At 45.8% G+C, this 19769-nt stretch overlaps 1 protein-coding gene across 2 annotated transcripts; it reads right to left on the reverse strand.

Moving 5' to 3' along the window:
* Positions 1-1578: 1578 nt before the first annotated feature.
* Positions 1579-7352, reverse strand: IFT22 (intraflagellar transport 22). 2 transcript variants are annotated; one of them, XM_014853925.3, is made up of 5 exons: positions 7187-7352; positions 3402-3478; positions 3186-3275; positions 2708-2910; positions 1579-2126 (listed from the first exon to the last, which is right to left on the reverse strand). In XM_014853925.3, exons 1-5 carry the CDS (start codon positions 7343-7345, stop codon positions 1978-1980), a joined length of 678 nt encoding a protein of 225 aa, XP_014709411.2. In that variant the 5' UTR covers positions 7346-7352; the 3' UTR covers positions 1579-1977. The 2 variants fall into 2 exon arrangements, with proteins under 2 accessions (XP_014709411.2, XP_014709412.1); XM_014853926.3 differs by lacking the exons at positions 3402-3478; positions 7187-7352 and having other exon boundaries at positions 2708-2969.
* Positions 7353-19769: the final 12417 nt, after the last annotated feature.

A 19769-nucleotide genomic window follows, 5' to 3' on the forward strand; every position in this document is an offset into this window, starting at 1 on the left:
TCCTTTTTCTCCCAAAGCCCCCCTGGTACACAGTTGTATATTTTAGTTGTGGGTCCCTCTGGTTGTGCTGTGTGGGATGCTGCCTCAGCATGGCTTGATGAGCGGTGCCATGTCCACGCCCAGGATCCGAACCAGCAAAACTCTGGGCTGTGGAACTGGAGCGCGCAAACTTAACCACTCGGCCACGGGGCCGGCCCCTCACCTGCCAAATTCTTGATTCCCCCGAAAATCCTGTTTTTCTCCCAGGAAGCTGTGAGTTGAGAATCAACTGGACAGGCCGACTGTGGCAAGGGGCAAAGTGATCCTGCCATACAGACACAGAGACCTGGGACGGGGGAGGCCACAGCTGCCTCTGAGATGTGCAGGGCCAGCCCCAGCCAGGACTGGGCTGAGTCAGCCTGGGGAGCGCTGGTCCCACGGGTGGAGCCCAGGTCACGAACCTTCCCAGCCTTGGACTTGGCAGGAGACCGCCAGTAGGGTGGCCAGAAACATCTTGACAGAGGTCAGGGAGGAAACCTGAGGACCTGCCCTCAGGACAGCTGCCCCACCCCAACACAATGGCACAAACCCTGTCCAGGCACCCTGACACCGTCTCGGGGAGAAGGCAGAGGGAGTGGACTGTAACACTGAGCTGATGAGATATTTATCCCAGAGCCTGAACTAACCTGAAAACTTTTAAACTGCAAGAGGGGAAATACAGTTGATTCTCATTATTCGCAGTCATTGTGTTCTGCAAAGTCACCGCGAACACTGGATTAGTGAACAACGAACCATCGCTCCCAGGGAAAAACAGGGTTAGGTTCCTGCACACCTCTGATCACAACATTTTCATCAACCATCAATATGTAACGTTGTCTTATGTGTGCTTCTGTTTAAAGACGCTTTATTTAATGTAGGTTCTGGCTTCACTGACATTGGACCCACAGCCAACAGCACTGTAACTCATGCTGAACGAGGCTTATCTAAGGCCTGTTTTCCTCCGTGAGGCACCTCCCAGCCTTCTTGCCCTCAGGAACACTAGACAGCGCTTCAGCACTATGTTTGGGGGCCATTTTAAACAGCAAAATCACCAATGAAAAGCACAAGCATGCAAAATGTGGCACTGAACAGACGGTGACGGGGACCCTCGTTTACAGGAGGAGAGCTGAAGCAAGAGGGCAGGGTGCTGCGTTGTTCAGCCTCAGCTGGGAACGTGCGCATCTACCTATTCAGACTTCTTGCCCCTCTGAGTAACTGTGAAAGCTCTGTGAGTGCCGAGTTGGGGGTTACAAACAAATTCTAGCGAGCAGACCAATTCGCAAATAACGGAATCCACGACTGAGGATCGACTGTATCTTCCTTTGGCATCGTCACTGCTCCAGGTCCCTCATGGTCTCAGAGGATGGGAGCGTGAGAATGAGACCAATCACAGAAAATGAAGAGTCTACAACTTTTCCCATATCCAAGGCACAGGACTTAAGTTTTTGACTCTATGTCACCAGTACTTAGAAGAATAAAATGGACGCTGCGTGAGGCAAGGATGTTTATCTGTTTAGTTCATGCTGTATGTGGGCAGCAGCTGGAACAGTGCAGCACACGGAAGATGCTCAACACGTCGGGCTTTATTGAGTGAATTAAGGATGAAAATGACGCTCAAACCAATACACACGGATTAAACTACGGTTGTATCATTGGGCTTTGACAGTTACAACTCCACAATTTTTATAACTTGACATATGTGAGGGGGAAAAACAACCACCTCAGTTCTCCAGCTCTTTGGAGAGGTCTGGGGCAAAGGAAGCAGAATTGAATAACAGGATTTTCTCAAGTGAACTGCGGACAGAGAATAGATGGCATGAGTCAACTCCCTGGCTGACGGTACCTTTGAGCAGACAAGGAGAACTTCTACGGCCACAGGCAGCTGGTCAAGGCGGCTGAGCTGCACTGGGAAAGAAGCGGACGTCTCTGGGGATGCAGAGGAGGCCAGGTGGAGGCCGGTTAGGTCATGATTGACATCTCCTCCCGGTCGCGGCTCTCAGACACCGAGCTGACTACGCTCTTTAAGTACTTGATGAATTCCAGCCGGATCTCCTCGGGGTCATCCTCGAGGTTCGAGTGCACCAGCCTCAGCCTGTTCAAGGGCGGCGCTTTAGAAGGAAAACAATGTAATTAGGCATGAACTTTTCATGAGGGGCCACTTTGAGCTCCACTGACCCGAGAGTTAATAGAAGCCATTTCGTTTAAATTTCTAAAGTCCAAAACTAAAGTTGTGTCTGCTTGGCATAATTTAACAGGAAGGTTTGTACCACACTGCCCCCCGGCAATAGAAAAACTCTGTTCTGACACCAGAAAGGAAGAGATTTCTGACTATTCTGAGTGTTTTCCATGATCACTTTGTCACCTCTGTAATGGTGTGTGTCATGTGCAAATTGGAGTTTTTCTTGAGAAAAGGCCAGTCAGAAAAGTGTCCCTAATAGCACTGATAAGTGGCCAAAACTAGCGTTTTTCCTCTCTCAGTGTCTGCCTGCTTTTAAGGGTCCTGGCCGAGATGGTATGACAGGTCTCCCAACTCGGCCATTCTGATTTCTCACTGATGGTGAGAAGACCAAATGCCTAGGACACAGGAGGCACTCAGTTACAGCACACAGCTGCTGGTTTCAGACATACAGCCATATACCAACGCCCAGAACATTCGAGACAAGAGCAGCAAGAACTCCAGTCTCCTTACGCAGGGACAGGCTTCCTCTGTCACTCCCAGAGCCTGGTTTGTGGTGCGCAATTAAGAGACACTGCGTGTCCTGTAAGAGCTGCTGCTGGACGAAGCAGGAGTACCACATCTCGAGCTCCTTCAGGTGGCTCGGCATGTCGGCGTTGAAGACGACCACCACGCCGTGCGCGTCCTTCATCAGGGCTGGCCAGCAAGACTCAAACCTGCGAGGCGGACAAGCATTCGGAGTGTGTGCCAGGCGGTTCTGGTTTCTCACTGTGGGCTTTAAACATAATATCTTCGTCTTAATAATTGCTAAATGGCTTCTCACTGGATCATAACTCAACTACTGAACTTTCAAGAGCAGTGCCTATCACCAAAGAATGGATCAAGCCCCTCATGCACGCTACGAAGTGTGCCGGGCCAAGTCCAAGGCGCCCGGCGGGCAGCTGATTTTTGAATCATTTGACGAAGCAAACTCTCTTAAAAGGAAACGTACTTGGGGTCGCCGCCACAATCCCAGAGCTCAAATTCACAGCCCGCGCCTTTGTTGTTGCTGGTCACATGCGGGTTCTCAAATTCCAGGATCCTACAGCAAAACAAGGGCAGCATCTCTACCTCGGAAACAGTGCACTGCTGGAAGGCCACCCGCACCACAAGGAGGGGGGTGGCAACGGACGGGGGCGCGCCAGGACACAGACCGCTCAGGGCTCACCTCACTCCTTGGGTTGGGTTGTATTCGGTGATGTCAGAGGATTCTGTCAGGAAGTTGGCCAAAACGGTTTTTCCACTCTGTGAAAATAGAGATGCTAAAGATCTTTGCAGAAGAGCACAAAAGTAAATGGTAAATGAGCACTCCAGAAGCTGGCTTGGAACGAGGCATGATGGAGTACAGGCCACGGCGACCCAGATCTCTAGATCGCGGGGCAGAGGGCTCTCTCTGGCTAGTGGACCTCGCTGCTGTGCTCTATGCACTGGGCGCAGCCTGCTCTGGACCCAGGGAGCACGGGGTTCCAGCACTGGCTCTGCCGCTGGGTGACTTTACCCACTGACTTCCCCACTGGCTCTCAGTGAACTTATCCGAGGATAACAGAAAACAATCGTGAGTGTGTGTCTCTCTCCTCACTTGCTCCTCTCCACCTCTTCTAGAAAGCCCAGTCTGTCACAGACATGAAGCCACTGAGGCCCAGAAAGTGGAAGAGAGTTCCTCAAGGGCACACAGAAGTTCAAAGTCAAAGCTGGGTCCCAGGTCTGGGGACAGGTGGCTGGCCGTGCTGCCCTCTCATGTTGGGCTGTTTCTCCTTGTAGATAAGACAAGGAATACACGTTCCTGTAAGAAAATTAACACAACAGCCCTCCCGGTCCCTCCAACCAAAGCATCCATCTGTCTATCCATCCCATTCATCCCACTCCCCAAACATAAACAACTATGACATACTTTCCAGATCTTTTCTATAAATTTGCATCATTTACTTAAAAACTACTGTACATTTCTGAATGTAAAACAAGCTTTTGCTTTTTTCTGGTGAGATCGGCCCTGAGCTAACACCCGTTGCCAATCTTCCTCTTTGTGCTGAGGAAGATTTGCCCTGAGCTCACAAGAGTGCCCATCTTCCTCTATTTTGTACGTGGGAGGCCACCGCGGCATGGCTTGATGAGCAGGGCATAGGTCCGCGCCTAGGACCTGAACCTGCCAACCCTGGACCACCGAAGCAGAGCGTACGAACTTAACCACTACGTCACTGGGCCAGCCCCAAACAAGCTTTATTTCCCTCCCTCAAAATTATTCCTAAGAAAGGGAATCTCCCACACTTGAGAACTTATGAAAATCTCTCGAATCATGCCCTGTTCCCTTAATTACTTTTCTTTGAACAACAACTGCTTGACTAGAATCACCTCAATGGGCTTGTAGAGGCAACTTGACAGAATCAGAAAAAAAGGGGAGAGACGGAGGAGCTTCACACTGCTTTCATAACTTCTTCTGAGGATGTGGTCTCACAAATTAAACAGCACTTGAGAATAACACAGTAGGTGGCTATGCGTAGAGATGGTGGATACTGATCTAGAGGACGAATGAATAAGGCAGATGCCCTCATGTCATAGGCACTGTTCTCAAGGCTGGAGTACATGTCCTGAACAGGGTCATACACAGACTCAGAAGATGCTAGATCCTAACTCCTTCCACGGTGTGCTTTGTTAGGTGATTCAAAAGCCAGCTCCCATTATGACGGGCCCTCAGGTGTCAAAGGTGCAGGTGAGGGGCTTAAATACGACTGTCACAAAATGCAAGAATGGAACAAAACAGCATTTCCAAATTAATGTATTTCATAGTGTACCTTTAAATGGGCACATAGCGACACCAATACATAAAACAATATAAAAGCATATTTGTATATTTCCTCTATGCCCTTAAAGTTTCTATATACAACTTGGTCAAAACCAATTTATTGAGGGGGGAGGGGTTCTCACAGGAAAATGAAGAAAGTGCCTGCTAGGCCCATAAGGTATTTTTAAGTGTCTGCCTTCTGCAGGTGCTGTTGAATAAATTACAAAAAGATGAGGGAGTGATAAGTACTAGGATAAAGCAGGATAATGTGATAGAGACTTTGAGATTGGGCAGTCCGGAAATTTAATAGATGAAATTTAAAGTGAGATTTGAATGACAATGAGTCAACCAGGCTTCCAAGCAGAGGGAACAGCTAGCGCAAAGGCACGAGGGCAGCAACGGGCAGAGCGTGTTAAAGGAATAGAAAGGTTGGTACATTTGAAGAGTAGTGAGTGAAAGGGAGAAATGTATGTGCAGAAATATATTTTGTTGTTGAAGCTGGGTGACGAGGACTGGGAGCTCACAGTTATTTCTCCTCTTGGACACATTTGAGAATTTCCACTAAAAAAAAAGGTGTCTATGCTTGTTTTATGTTTCATATTCCTGTGCATGTTGTTGTTACTTGTCTATTTCACTTACTAGTTTATGTCTTGGAGAGCTCTCCATGTCAGTACACACAGACTTGCCTCATTTTGTTTAACTGCTGCACAGTCTTCCAAAGCAAGAATGTGCCTTAGTTTATTTAGACATTCTCTTATTGCTGGGCACCTAGGGTGTTTCCAACTGTTCAATATTGTACATGACTCATGGGGAATATGGACAAGTATCAGCTGCAGGAGATTTTGAGAAACATAATTGCTGCACTAAAAGCTATGCACATTTTAAATTTTAATAACTTGATTGCCAAAAAAGCTGTTATCAATGTATAACTCCATCAACAGAATCCTAGAGTACTCATTTCTCTACAAGCATCCTGATGCTGTTATCAGCCTTCTAAACTTTCTCAGCCAATCTGATGAGCAAATAAGCATCATCTTTTTGTTTTAATTTGTGTTCCTGTGACTGCAAAGCTGAGCATCTTCTCATACTGGTCAGTTGTATTTCTTGTGTGCAGAGCCTTCGTTTGATTTTCTATTGAGTTGTTTCTCTTTTCTTTACTGATTCTTAAACTTTTCTGTGTTCTACTTATTTATCTTTTTTTTTGTTGTTTTGAGGAAGATTAGCCCTGATCTAACATCTGCCACCAATCCTCCTCTTTTTGCTGAGGAAGATGGGCCCTGAGCTAACATCTGTGCCCATCTTCCTCTATTTTATGTCGCACACCTGCCACAGCATGGCTTGCCAAGTGGGGCGTAGCTCCACACCTGGGACCCGAACTGGCGAACCCCAGGCTACCGAAGTGGAATGAGCAAACTTAATTACTGTGCCACCAGACAGGCCCCCTGTTTATCTTTTTTTGTAACATATTTTGCAAACACTTCCCCAGGCTTTAACTTCACTGTCATTTCTGTTAAGGTTTCTTCAATTTTGTGTTGTGCTTAAGAAGACCTTCCCTACCTCCAGATTAAAAGCATTTCTTTCCATATGTTCCTCTGGGCGGATAGCACCAGCAAAATGCAAGTTGTCAGGTCCCTCGTAGACCCACAAAATCAAAACACAGGGCTAGGACCAACAATCTGTGTTTTTAATGCTCCCTCCAGGCGATCCTGGCCCGTGCTGAAGTTGGGGAATAGTCACCTACTTCTTCTACAGTTCTTTTGTTCAACACGTTCAGCTTTCGCCCATCTGAATCTTAGTTTTGTGTACGGTGTGAAGTACACAAGTAGATATAACCGCCCCCCCCCCCACACATTATTAGCTAATTGTTCCAAGACCAGATAATAGTCCAGTCGGTTTCCCCCTTCTGCTCTTCTGGTCCCCTAGACATATTCATTAGGGACAACCTCAGACGCAAAGTGCGACCCAGGCTCTGGTGCCTTAATGCCACTCACTACCTTGGGCCCCTAGTGAAACTGGGTCAAGTCTGGAGGCGCCGAGTTCACGGTGAGGCCAGCGGGGCACACCGGGTGGGCGCGGGGGGACTGGGCTCCCACCTCCCGGAGGGCTCCGTCCGCCAGGCCCTGCCCCATGGGGGCCCCGCGCTCGCCTGGGCCCGGCCCCGGCCCCGGCCTCACCTCCGAGGGCCCCACGAAGAGGATCTTGGCCTTGAGCATCGCAGTCCGCCGCGCGCAGGCCGGCCGCGCCCACCCGCACCCCCCCAGTGCCGTCCGAGCGCGCGCCGTCGTCAAGGCGTAGCGGAAGCCGCCGCGCCGATTGGCTGCCTCCGTTTCCATGGCGACGGGGAGCGGCTCGCGGGGGCCGACGGGAGTGGGCGGGTTCTAGATTCGCGGGGCTGGGCGCGTTAGGGGCTCTGGGGCGGTCACCGCGGCCCGGGAGGGGCGGGGCCGGCTTCGGTCTGAAAGTGGGCGCGCAAGGAGAGGAAGAGGGTACCAAGGAAGCGAAAACTCCGCATCCAGACTCGCTTGTGAGCGGGGAGGCGCGCAGAGCTCGCGAGTCCGGCCTTTCTCTTTGTAGGGAGGGGACGGAATTGAGGGTCGCTAATCTTTATCACTCCTTGTCACCCCAGGCCAAGTAGCTGGTGAGCTGGGGCTGGAACCAGGCATCTGACGCCTTTAGCACTCTGGCCTGATACCGTCCACGTTGAGAACGGATTTATCTCGGTCCTGGCCCAGTCTAGAAGAGGTCAGGGGAAAAGCGAGTCTCTGGTGTCTGTAAAGGAATTCACCACTCAGCGTCTTTCGGATGATCTGGGAGAAACCAAAAGGAGAATGCCCTGGCGTTGTTCAGGGTCAGTGCAGGTGTTTGAAAGCATTGCTGCTAAATTCAGTCATGAGGTCAGCCTTAAACTACGGAACTGGTCCAGAATTTCGGGTGAGGCCATGAAATTGTGTGTATGTACCAGGAGTGCTGATATAAAATATGAGAGCCCAAAAACGTACTGGCATGATAAAAAAAGAAAAAAGAAAAAAGAAAAAAAGATCCAATACCAAACCAACTTTTGGTAGGCTAGTTATATAGTCTTGGTATTACCAAGAACTGCTGAGTGAGGTGTAAGGAAGAGTCCCCCTCAATTTCAAGATGTCGTGAATTGACTGATTGATTGAATACGTATCTTTTGCATGCCTACTGTATACCAGGCCCTCTTCTAGGTACTGGGCGTGTGCTGTGCCTCTTGAAGTTTCCTTTCCAGTGGAGTAAACGGATATTAAGTAAACAAGTAAATAATGTACTCTCAGGTAGAGACAATGTTCGGTAGTGGTAAGAGCTATGAATAAAAATAAATCGTTGAAGAGTTAAAGAGTGAGTGTGAAGGAGCCAGTTTTGGGTAGAGTGGTCAAGGCAAGACGTTGGTGCAGAAGTGATGTTAATGCAGAAAGCTGAGCCATGAGAGGGCTCAAACAAACCGTGTGAACAATATGGAGGAAGAGCGTTCTAGCAGAACAGCAAGGTCAAAACGCTGAGGCAGAAATAAACTTGGCACGTTCCAGGAAGAGCCCAGAGGGCCCAGGAGGCTGCGGCAGGAAGTACAAGGGAGAGAGCAGTAGGGGATGCTCTGGGAAAGATCATGCGAGACTTTGGGAATTTATTCGAAGGGTGATGCGGAGCTTGCGCCAGGACTGTATTTGGCTACGTGGGCTAGAAACTCTACCCCAGCGATATAACCAAGGGAGGGATTTATTTTTTCTCACTTAACAAGGCATCCAGGGATGGGCATTCAAGGGCTGTTGCAGCGGCTCCAGGAGCAAGATCCCCTCTCCCTTCCCGTCCTGGCGTCTTCGGCGTGGCTACTCTTTTGAGTATTTACTTTCTAGGCACGAGCAAAGGGGAAGAGCAAAGGGCCCAGGATATATGGCGCTACAGTCTCCCTTTTCTCAGGAAAACAGTGACTTTCTTAGAATCCCTATCCAGTGATTTCTCCTTATGTGTCATTGGTTAGAAGTGGATCACGTGTCCTCCCTAACTGCAAGGGAATCTGGGAAATGTAGTTTGTAGCTTTGCACGTTACTTTTCCCCAAGAAGGAGGGCTGGGAGTCAGGGTGGGGGACACTTATCATTGGCTAGGAAACTGGCAAGCCAAAAAATCATTATGGGATGTGAGGGCCATCTGGCTGCAACATCTGTCACCCCACTGATCCCCAGGATTGATTCGGCTGATCTGGCTGCCTGGGCGGGTGTTGCCTTTCTCCCTCACTGCTCCACCTGCATCCCTCTTGAAGCTGCGTGTTCAGTCAAAGAGGATGACCTTCCCCAATGGAGGAGGACCGTTCTTCCATCAAGGGTATATGAGTAGCTACACTCCCCTGCTGGAACCTCCAAACAAGCTCTCGAGGGCCATTTGTAGGAGAACGTAGGGTAGTCAAGCTTCCAAGACTCTAGACACATCCACACACACAGACTGTCACCTGTGGCAGTGTGCTTTTCTTTCTTTCTTTCTTTTTTTTTTTTTTTAAAAAGTCATTATGGAGAGTTTTGAGCAGGGGATTGACGTGATCTGATTTCTGTTTTAAAAGAGATCACTGGCTGCTGTGTGGAGCAACAGGGACAAGAGTGGATGTATAGATGCCAATTAGGAGGGTATTCTGGCAGCTTAAGAGGGATGGTGGTGGCTTGGCCAGGGTGGTGCAGCGGAGCTTGGCTTGAGGACTCCTTCTGAAGGTAGAACTAACAGGGGCTGCTGATGGATGAGAGGTCAAGTGTGAGAGAAAGAGGCGTTAAGGATGACTCCCAGGACATTGACTTCTGTGGTTGCACAAATGAGTTGTGCCATTTGCAGACTTGGGAAGGCTGGGGGAGCGTTAGGGGTGGGACATTAAGAGTTCTGTTTGGTTGTGTCAGTTTTGAGGTGCCTATCAGTTGTTGAGGGAGAACTGGGGTGTAAGATTCTGTCCCTGATGGGAGAGGTCAGGACTGGAGATACAAACCTGGAAGAGATATCAGTCAGCATGTGGAGGGCCATTAAAGCTGTCGACAAGAGAGAACAAGTAGGGAGTAAGTGTAGGCAGAGAAGATAAGTGTAAACAGAGGGTCACTCTGCTATTGAGAGGAGAATCTAGCGAAGAAGGCTGAAGAGGAACGACCAGAGAGGTAGGAAGAAAACGAGGAGATTATGGCATCACGTAAGCCAGGTGAGGACAGTGTCGCCAGAGAAGGTGTGATCCATTTTGTCAAATGCTCCTAAGAGATGCAGTGAGGTCAAGTAAGGTGAAGACTAAGAATCGACCATGGGATGTGGTAAGGTGGAGGTCAGTGAGCACTTTTAACAAATGGTTTTCTCTTAATATCTTTAGGCGTATGTCCAAACGTGAATGTAGTTTATAAACATGGCTAAATACGATCGTATACTCAATTTCTTTTGGTGCAATCTCTTTTTTCTGTTTCTTTTTTGTTTGCCTCCCTTACCTCACCCTTGACCTCTCTCTTTCCCTTCTAATCCCCTGAAGTTCTCATTCCAATGAAGAGATAGACAATGAGTAAACTCCCAATGGGGAGTCCATGATAACAACCTGGGCTGCATCCTTCAATATTTTTCACCATCCATCTTATCCATCCCCATTCTACATAGCTCTATATACATGTAGCTCTGTGACGGGTTGCCAAAAAGGGACTCTATCCCAGTTTTGGCTGAGGCATGAAAGGCTGACAATAGGTGTTGAGTGTCTTTCAGATTGTAGTCCATTTCTGTGGAACTTAGCATGTCACCTGGAAGTTATCAAAGAGTCATGAGGCTGAAGAGGGAGAGAAGGAGGGAGGGGGAATTTCTTTGGAGAATGGGCTGTTTGTTCACCTCAGGTCAAGTGAGAGATGGGGCTTCAGAGAAGCTGTGTCCCCGGAATTTGGGCAGCATGAGAACAGGTATGAGAAGCTGTAGGGAGATCTGGTCCAAGGCAAGACAGTAGGGAAGAAAGAGGATGCACCGGGAGTCACCAAGAATACAAGAGACTTTTCTAGGGACCTGAGGTGGGAGGGAGTGGGCTTTGAGTCCTTTTGGATCTTGCCTGTGAGAACCCCCTGGAGGAGGTGAACTTCCCAGACAAGGTGGACCGCTGGATGCCCAGGCTGAGGGAGGACATTGCAAACCCTTGGCTGGAGGGAAGACGCTCTAAGGAAGCAGCAATCAGAGCCCTCATGTATGTCCCAGGGACCCTTAAAAGCTCCCCGTTGAGATACGAATCAGCATGGGACGTCTGCTACTTCCAGAGGTCACCAGTGCTGGGTTGTATCTGCACCTGTGAAATAAAATCTTTTCTCTCTTTTCCCTTTCCTTCTCCTCCCCCCCAAACTCAACTGTGGGAGAGCCTGGGGTAGCCCAGAGTGAGAATTGTGGGGGCAGGAATAGAAGAACAAGACTAGCAAAGAGGAAGGAAGGTGGTCATGTCCCTTTCTCCTTCAGTCATACCAGCCTGAAGCTGGCCTGGGGCTGAGGGTACGGGTGGGAGTGGGAGAGTGGCTGAGGCTTTAACTCTGAATAAAGGATAGAATTTTGATTAATTCAGTGGACCTTTTAATTAGAAGAGATGGCTCTTAGAGCTGAAGGTACTAAGAGGACTTACTGTTACCTGGGGCTGACTGAAAACTTGTGGGAAGTGCCTGAGATTTCCTCTAAGGGATGGGGAAGAATTAATCTACAGGGAGGGTTTGAAGGAAACAGTTGGGAGAAAGAATAAAGTTGTTTGAATAAATAAACCTATCATGTTCAGTTCATTTAATGCACTGATTGGACACACACCCACACCCACACATACACAATTTTTTAGGCCATTGTTTTACAAAAATGAGATTGTGTCCTAAATATTATTCTCTGTTTTTTTAAAATTCAACAATACCTTATAGAAACTGGTCCAAGTCATTTGTTGTAATCCCATTATATTTTTTAAAGGTTATACACCATTTTATAGCCTGCATTTACCAGTTATTCAGACATTTTCTTAATGATGGGCATTCAATATGTTTCCATTTGAGGGCCGCTAAAAGCAATGCTGTGACAATGGTTTGAATGTATGGCTTTAATACTGGTGCATTTGCTTCTGTGGAATCTGTGGGATAGAAAGAGGATTGCTGAGTCAGAGGATATGTGTATTTTAAATATTAATAGTTATTGCCAGATTACTTTGCCACTTGGCTATTTTAACAATGTTCCACCAATATCGAGTTTTGCCAATAATATGTATTTTTATGATAGTTGGCGATCTTGACAAATGGTCTCAGTGGAGTGGTAAGGAAGAATATCTGACCAACTGGGGTAGGTTAAAAATAGGATAGGAAGTGTAGTAGTTATCTATTGCTGTGTAACAAATCACTCTAAAACGTGGTGGCTTAAAACAATAAGCATTTATGTCTCACACTTCCTGTGGGTCGAAATCTGGGATGACCCAGTAGTGCCTCTGGCTTAGGGTTTCTCACTAGGCTTCAATCAAGATGTCGGCTAGGGCTGCCATCGCCTCAAGGCCTGACTGAGGGAAGATCCACTTCCAAGATCACTCGTGGCTGTTGGTAGGATCCAGTTCCTGTGGCCTGTTAGTCTGAGGGCCTCGGTTCCTTGCTGGCTGTTGGTCAAAGACCTCCCTCCCTCACTTACTATGTGGGCCTCTCCTTAGGGAAACTTATAATACGACAGCTGGCTTCTTGCAGAGTGAGCAAGTGAGGGGCCGGCCTGGTGGCACAGTGGTTAAGTTCACACGTTCCACTTCTTGGCGGCCCAGGGTTCGATAGTTTGGATCCCAGGGCGGACATGGCACTGCTTGGCAAAAGCCATGCTGTGGTAGGCATCCCACATATAAAGCAGAGGAAGATGGGCACAGATGTTAGCTCAGGGCCAGTCTTCCTCGGCAAAAAGAGGAGAATTGGCAGCAGTTAGCTAAGGACTAATCTTCCTCAAACAAACAAACAAACAAACAAAAAAACAGGGTGAGCAAGTGAGAGAACAAGAGAAGGTGGGCAAGATGGAAGTCACAGTCTCTTTGTGACCTAAGCTTAGAAGTGACATCCCATCACATTTGCTGTATTATATTCCTTAAAAGTGAGTCACTAGGTTCAGCCCACACCCTAGTGAAGGGGATTACATGAGGGCATGAACACCAGGATGGGTATCATTTGGGGCCAACTTAAAAGCTGCCTGGGACAGCCTGATTATAAGGTACTGATTCTAAAATACCATCAATTTAATAATAGCTTTTCATAAAGAAAAACACCACTGCTGTTTTAAATGCATTTATTGATTACAAGGAGGAATTTTTGCTTCCTGTAAAAGCAATCTAGATAACCTAGACCAACCATTATACTGTGAAAAAAATTTAAAAAGCTATAAAAATTATTTGCCTGGAAGCACCAGAGGAAGAACAGAATAGTGAATAATTACTTGACCTGGATCAGAGGAGCATGAAGGCCCAAGGAGGGGAGCCCCGTGTTTGGGGCTGGACTCCCCCAGGTATGTTTGTCTGTTTCAGAGGGCACAGCCAAGTGGCTGAAAGACTGAGTGATAGGACTTCTTGGTACTTGGGCCTTGGGATGGAGGCTAGAGTCTGCCAAGTGGGAAGGGGCACTGATGAACTTCCCCCCGTTTGGAGTTAAGATCCTGAAGAGCTGCACCCCTGGATCAAGGTAAAGAGGAAGTAGACAGTCCAGAGACTGTGGCCCAGCTTCATGCCTTCACAGTTCTTGGGTCTGTGTAAAGGTGACCCAAGATTGCTAGTGCCCCAGGTACCTGGGAGGGATCCTTTCTGGAGGAAGATACACCATCCTGGACCATAAATCATGTATACAATTTTGTATTTACCACATCCAGCACATAATAAAAATAATCAGACACATGATAGACAAAGTGACATAGAAAGAAAAAACATGAACAAAAACTATAGAAACACACCAAGGGGACCCCAGATTATTGAATGATCAGACACAGACTTTAAAATGAATCTACTTTCTATGTTTACTATATGATAGGATTTTTTAGTAAAAAATTAAGGAGATGAGGTGATAAAAAAGAAAATCGAGAATTTTAGCAGAAAATCTGAAACTGTATAAATATATGTTTACATTTATATATATTCACAAATAAACCAAATAAAAATTCTATAACTGAAAAATAGAAAAACCAAAGTTAAGAACTAAATAGATGGGTTTAACAGCAAATTGGAAAGGCTAAAGAGAGAATTAGTCCAGTTATAAAATAAATAAGTCATAGAATAAAAAAAGAGAGAGGGGCCAGCCCGGTGGTACAGCAGTTAAGTTCGCATGTTCCACTTTGGTGGCCTTGGGTTCACTGATTCAGATCCCGGGTGTAGACACGGCACTGCTTGGCAAGCCATGCTGTGATACACGTCCCACATATAAAGTAGAGGAAGATGGGCACGGATGTTAGCTCAGGGCCAGTCTTCCTCAGCAAAAAGAGGAGGATTGGCAGCAGATGTTAGCTCAGAGCTAATCCTCCTCAAAAAAAAAAAAAAAGAGAGAGAGAGAGGATTAGTAATAAGGAAAGTTAGGTCAGAAGAAAGTATCCAGACTGAAGCACAGAGAGAAAAAAGGATGGAAAAATCAGATGAGAGGATAAAATGTATAAAGGATACAGTGGAAGGCTGTAACATAAGTTTAGCTGGAGTCCCAGAAAGAAAGGATAAAGAGAATGGGGCACAGTTTCTATTTGAAGAGCTCATGACTGAGATTTTTCCAAATCTGATGAAAGATATCAAGCCAAAGATCAAAGAAGCCTGAGAAAATCCAAGCAGGATAAATAAAAAGAAAGCTATAGTTTGGCATAAACAGAGCAAAACTGCTGAAAAAAAAATTCCAAGAGAAGATTTTAAAAAGAGCCAGAGAAAAGAGAACATGTCTTCAAAAGTGCAATCATCAGACTTTACCTGACATCTCAACAGAAACGATGGAAGCCAGAAGGCAATAGAATGACATCTTTAAAGCACAAAGAAAATAACAGCCAGATTAGAGTTCTATATGCAGCAAAAATATCCTTCAAGGATACTTCAAGTGCAGTAAATACAGTTTCAAGTAAACAAAATGAGAGCGTTGGGGAGAGTGACATCAGCATCACAGCAGAGTGAGCTCGTCCCCCTCTCCCCACTAAGATACAATGAAAAGGACATTCATAAACCAACAGAGGACATTCACACAGCACAGTAAATGTCTCAGAGATCCACACAGCCGTATGTCTGAAGGAGGTGGTGCTGGACCTCCCTAGGAGGCAGTGGAAAGAGGTAAGGAGAGCTCCTCTCCCTCCTGACCAGCAGTGATCTAGGGCACAGGATCTCACGTGGTGACCAGCATGTGACACTGAGAGGAGAAGGGGAAAAGGCGACCCTCCAGGGCAACGCTTGTGCTCTCAGAGTTGCCTCCCAGCCTGTGGGAATGCTCCACACGGAGGCAGCTAAGCAATCACAGGGGCATCCACACCAAGCCGAACAGCCCAGGTGGGCACACAGCGGGTGCAGAGCAGCAGTGTGAGGGATCCCACATGTGAAAGAAAGCACCCCTCCCCACTGCTGCCAGGTGCATCAGCTCAACCAGTTTGTCAGAGCAGGGAGTCCCCACCAGAGCTCCTGTGCATGTGTGTGTAAAGCAGCAGCAGCCAGTGGGCAAACGCAGATGGGTCCTGTTGGCAGGGCTTCCAATGGGTAGGCAGGGATCTGCCAGGGGTCACAGACAGCTCAGATAACACAGCTTCTGCCCCTCCCGGTGGTGGCAGGTGGAATCTGCAATCAGGTACTACCACTACGCGATGGCAAAATCCACCCCATCAAATAGCATGAAGAGGTATGATAACTCTCCCGATGATAAGTACCCAGAAATCAATCCTGAAGGCACAGAAATTTACAGTCTAAATGAGAGAGAATTCAATATAGTTATCATAAAGAAACTCAACAAGTTACAAGAAAACTCAGAAAGAGAGTTTAATGATCTCAGGAATAAAATTGATGAACAGAGGCAATTCTTTACAAAAGAGATTGGAACTATTTAAAAAAAACTATCAGAAGTGTTGGAGATGAAAAACACAATGAATGGATAAAGAAAAATCTGGAGTCCTTGACAAATAGAGCTGATATTACAGAATCAGTAAATTAGAGGACAGAAATATAGAAATGCTGCAGATGGAGGAGGAGAGAGAACTAAGACTAAAAGGAAATTAAGAAATTCTCTGAGAAATATCCGACTCAATTAGGAAATGCAACATGAGGATTATAGGTATTCCAGATGGAGAAAAGAAGGAGAAAGGAGCAGAGGGCTTGTTCAAAGAAATAATAACTGAGAACTTCCCAAACCTGTGGAAGGAAATGGAATTACATGTAAATGAAGCTAATAGGACACCTAATTGCACCAATGTAAAAAGACCTTCTCCAAGGCAAATATTAGTAAAACTGGCAAAAGTCAGTGACAAAGAAAAAATATTAAGGGCAGCAAGGCAGAAGAAAATAACCTAGAAAGGAGCCCCTATCAGGCTTTCAGCAGATTTCTCAGCAGAAACCTTACAGGCTAGGAGAGAGTAGAATCATATATTCAAAATACTGAAAGACAAAAATTTTCAGCCAAGAATACTCTATCCAGCAAAACTATCCTTCAGAAATGATGGATAAATAAAAACTTTCCCAGATAAACAAAAGCTGAGGGAGTTCATTGCCACAAGACCCTGCCTACAAGAAATAATTAAGAAGGCCCTCATACTTGAAAAAAATCAAAGGGTTTACAAAGCCTTGAGGAAGGAGATAAATAGACAAAATCAGAAAATTGCAGCTCTCTATCAGAACAGGTTAGCAAACACTTATTGTAACATTAAAGATAAAGGGAAGGAAAGCATCAAAAATAACTATAATCAGAGGTGACATCAGTGACATGGCAGAGTGAGCTCACCCGGGGACTCTCTCCCCTCCAAATTACAACCAAAATGAGCAACTGCTTTCCAACCGAAAAAAAATCCTAATAACAGAAATTGTCAGAGACCCACAGCAGCCAAACAACGGAGGGCGGAGAGGCTGTAGCCGCCCTCAGAGGAGCAGGAATGGGGTAGGAGAGAACTTCACTCCCTCCCCTAGAGTCTGGGATTGCTGCCGCGGGTGAGAGAAGGAGCGGGGTAGGGGCCGCACGTCTGGGGATCTCCAGAACTCCCACCACCCATGCAGCCAAACCCGCTAATGGGGGAACGCTTTTGTGTGGGAGAACCCAAGCAAGCCAGGGCCCCGGGAGACCAGAGAGCCAGAGCTGATCGGAATCCAGGTCCATGTGAGTGAAAGTGCCCCTCCTCCCCCAACCCACGCTGCGTGCCGCCATCTTGGCTGAAGGCCCAGGGCTCAAGAAATAAGCCTCTCGACCCCCATCTAGTGGCGACAGGCTGTAACTGCAACCCAATAACAGCATCATGTGCAAAAATTGCTCCTCTACCATCCAGCAATTTATAAAAGCTCCAGTCCAAAAGGAAAACAATAAAAACACAGAAGTGTGTCCTGAGGACTTGGAAATAAGGTAAATTAAGTGACAACGAATTCAGAATAACTATCATCAAAAAACTCAATGAGGTAAAGGGAAATATAGAGAAACAAGTTGAGTTCTGGAGTTACTTCACAAAAGAGATTGAAACCATAAAGAAGAATCAATCAGAAATACTAGAGATGAAAAATACAATGGATCAGATAAAACAGAATACGGATTCCCTGAATGCCCTTGTAGACACCACAAAGGAGCAAATTAGCATAATCAAAGATAGACAGGCTGAAGGGCTCCAGACAGAGGAAGAAAGAGAACTAAGAATTAAAAAAACTGAAGAAAATCTCCGAGAAATAGCAGACTCAATGAGAAAATGCAACTTAATAATAATTGGAATTGCTGAGGGCTTGGAAAAGGAAAATGGAGCAGAAAGTGTGCTCAATGAAATAATAGAAGAGAACTTCCCAAATCTAGGGATTGAGAGAGAAATGTGTGTGGAGGAAGCTTTCAGATCTCCTGGATTTCTCAATGTAAAAAGACCTACTGCAAGGCATATAGTAGTAAAAATGGCAAAAATGAATGACAAAGAAAGAGTACTCAGGGCAGCAAGACAGAAGAAAATAATCTACAAAGGAACCCCCATCAAACTTTCAGTGGATTTCTCAACAGAAACATTACAAGCTGGGAGAGACTGGAATGACATAGTTGAAACTTTAAAGGATAAAAATCGTCAGCCAAGAATACTCTATCCAGCAAAAATATCCTTCAGATATGAGGGAGAAATTAAATCTTTTCCAGACAAACAAAATCTAAGGGACTTCGTAGCCACAAGACCTCCACTACAAGAAATCCTCAAGAAGGCCCTCATACCTGAAAAAAGAAAAAAAGGGAGAAAGGGGTCACAAAATACAGAGTAAGGAGACAAATAGATATAATCAGAACAGGATAGCAAATATTCAACTATAGCATTAGGATAAAGGGAAGGAAATCACCAAAGCAAAGACTATCTTATCACTCTAACCACAAACTCACAACACAAGTTGGAATAAGAGATGAAAATAATAATTTAGGAGGGGACGAGGAAAGGGACTGAATTGGTCTAGGCTAAGGAAGTAAGAGACCACCAGAAAATGGACTATGTTATACACGAGATTCTGAATACAAACTTTAGGGTAGCCACTAAACTAAACAACAGAACAGAGACACAAAACATAAATAAGGAAAAATCTAAGAAACCAAGCATAAGAAATTGCAGAAGTCAATGGGTAGGCTAAAACACACAGGAAGAGAAACAAAAGAAACACAGGAAAACCGGAAAACGAGTGACAGAATGACAGCATTAAGCCCTCATGCATCTATACTCACCCTCAGTGGAAACGGATTGAACTCTCCAATAAAAAGACACAGAGTGGCAAAATGGATTAAAGAACAAGATCCAACAACGTGTTGCCTCCAGGAAACACAGCTCAGCTCCAAGGACAAACACAGGCTCAGAGTGAAGGGGTGGAAGATAATACTCCGAGTTAATAGCAAAGAAAAGAAAGCAGGTGTTGCAATACTTATATCAGACAAAACATACTTCAAGATAAGGCAGGTAAAGAGGGACATAGAGGGACAATATATAATGATCAAAGGGACACTTCATCAAGTAGAAATAATGCTTATAAATGTCTATGCACCCAACACAGGAGCACCAAAGTTCATAAAGCAACTATTAACAAACCTAAAAGAAGATATCAAAAATAACACAATAATAGTAGGCGACCTCAACACCCCATTCACATCAATGGACAGATCATCCAGACAGAAAATCAACAAGGAAACAGTGGAGATAAACGAAAAGTTAAAACAGTTGGACTTAATAGACATATATAGAACACTTCATCCAAAAACAGCAGAATACATATTCTTCTCAAGTGCACATGGAACATTCTCAAGGATAGGCCATATGTTGGGAAACAAGGCAAGCCTCTACAAATTAAAAAAAAAATTGAAATAATAACAAGCATTTCTCCTATCATAATGCTATAAAGGTAGAAACTAATTACAAGAAAAAAGCTGAGAAAGGCACAAGAATGTGGAGAGTAAACAATATGCTATTGAACAAGCAATGGATGATTGAAGAAATTAAAGAACAAATAAAAAAATACCTGGAGACAAATGAAAATGGTAACATGCCATACCAACTCATATGGGATACAGCAAAAGCTGTATTAAGAGGATAATTCATCGCAATTCAGACATATCTTAACAAACAAGAAAAATCCCAAATCA

This window comes from Equus asinus, chromosome 14, assembly GCF_041296235.1.
Source record: "Equus asinus isolate D_3611 breed Donkey chromosome 14, EquAss-T2T_v2, whole genome shotgun sequence".
Classification (NCBI taxonomy): Eukaryota; Metazoa; Chordata; class Mammalia; order Perissodactyla; family Equidae; genus Equus; species Equus asinus.

What these genes read in the sequence shown, in the direction of transcription:
- IFT22 (XM_014853925.3), bottom strand. Translation starts at nt 7,345, where the DNA reads ATGGAAACGGAGGCAGCCAATCGGCGCGGCGGCTTCCGCTACGCCTTG. An exon ending in AACCCAACCCAAGGAGTGAG is followed by an intron (nt 3,276 to 3,401) that starts GTGAGCCCTGAG and finishes GTTTTGCTGTAG; the next exon opens with GATCCTGGAATTTGAGAACC. An exon ending in CAGAGGAAGCCTGTCCCTGC is followed by an intron (nt 2,127 to 2,707) that starts GTAAGGAGACTG and finishes TTCCTTCTAAAG; the next exon opens with CGCCGCCCTTGAACAGGCTG.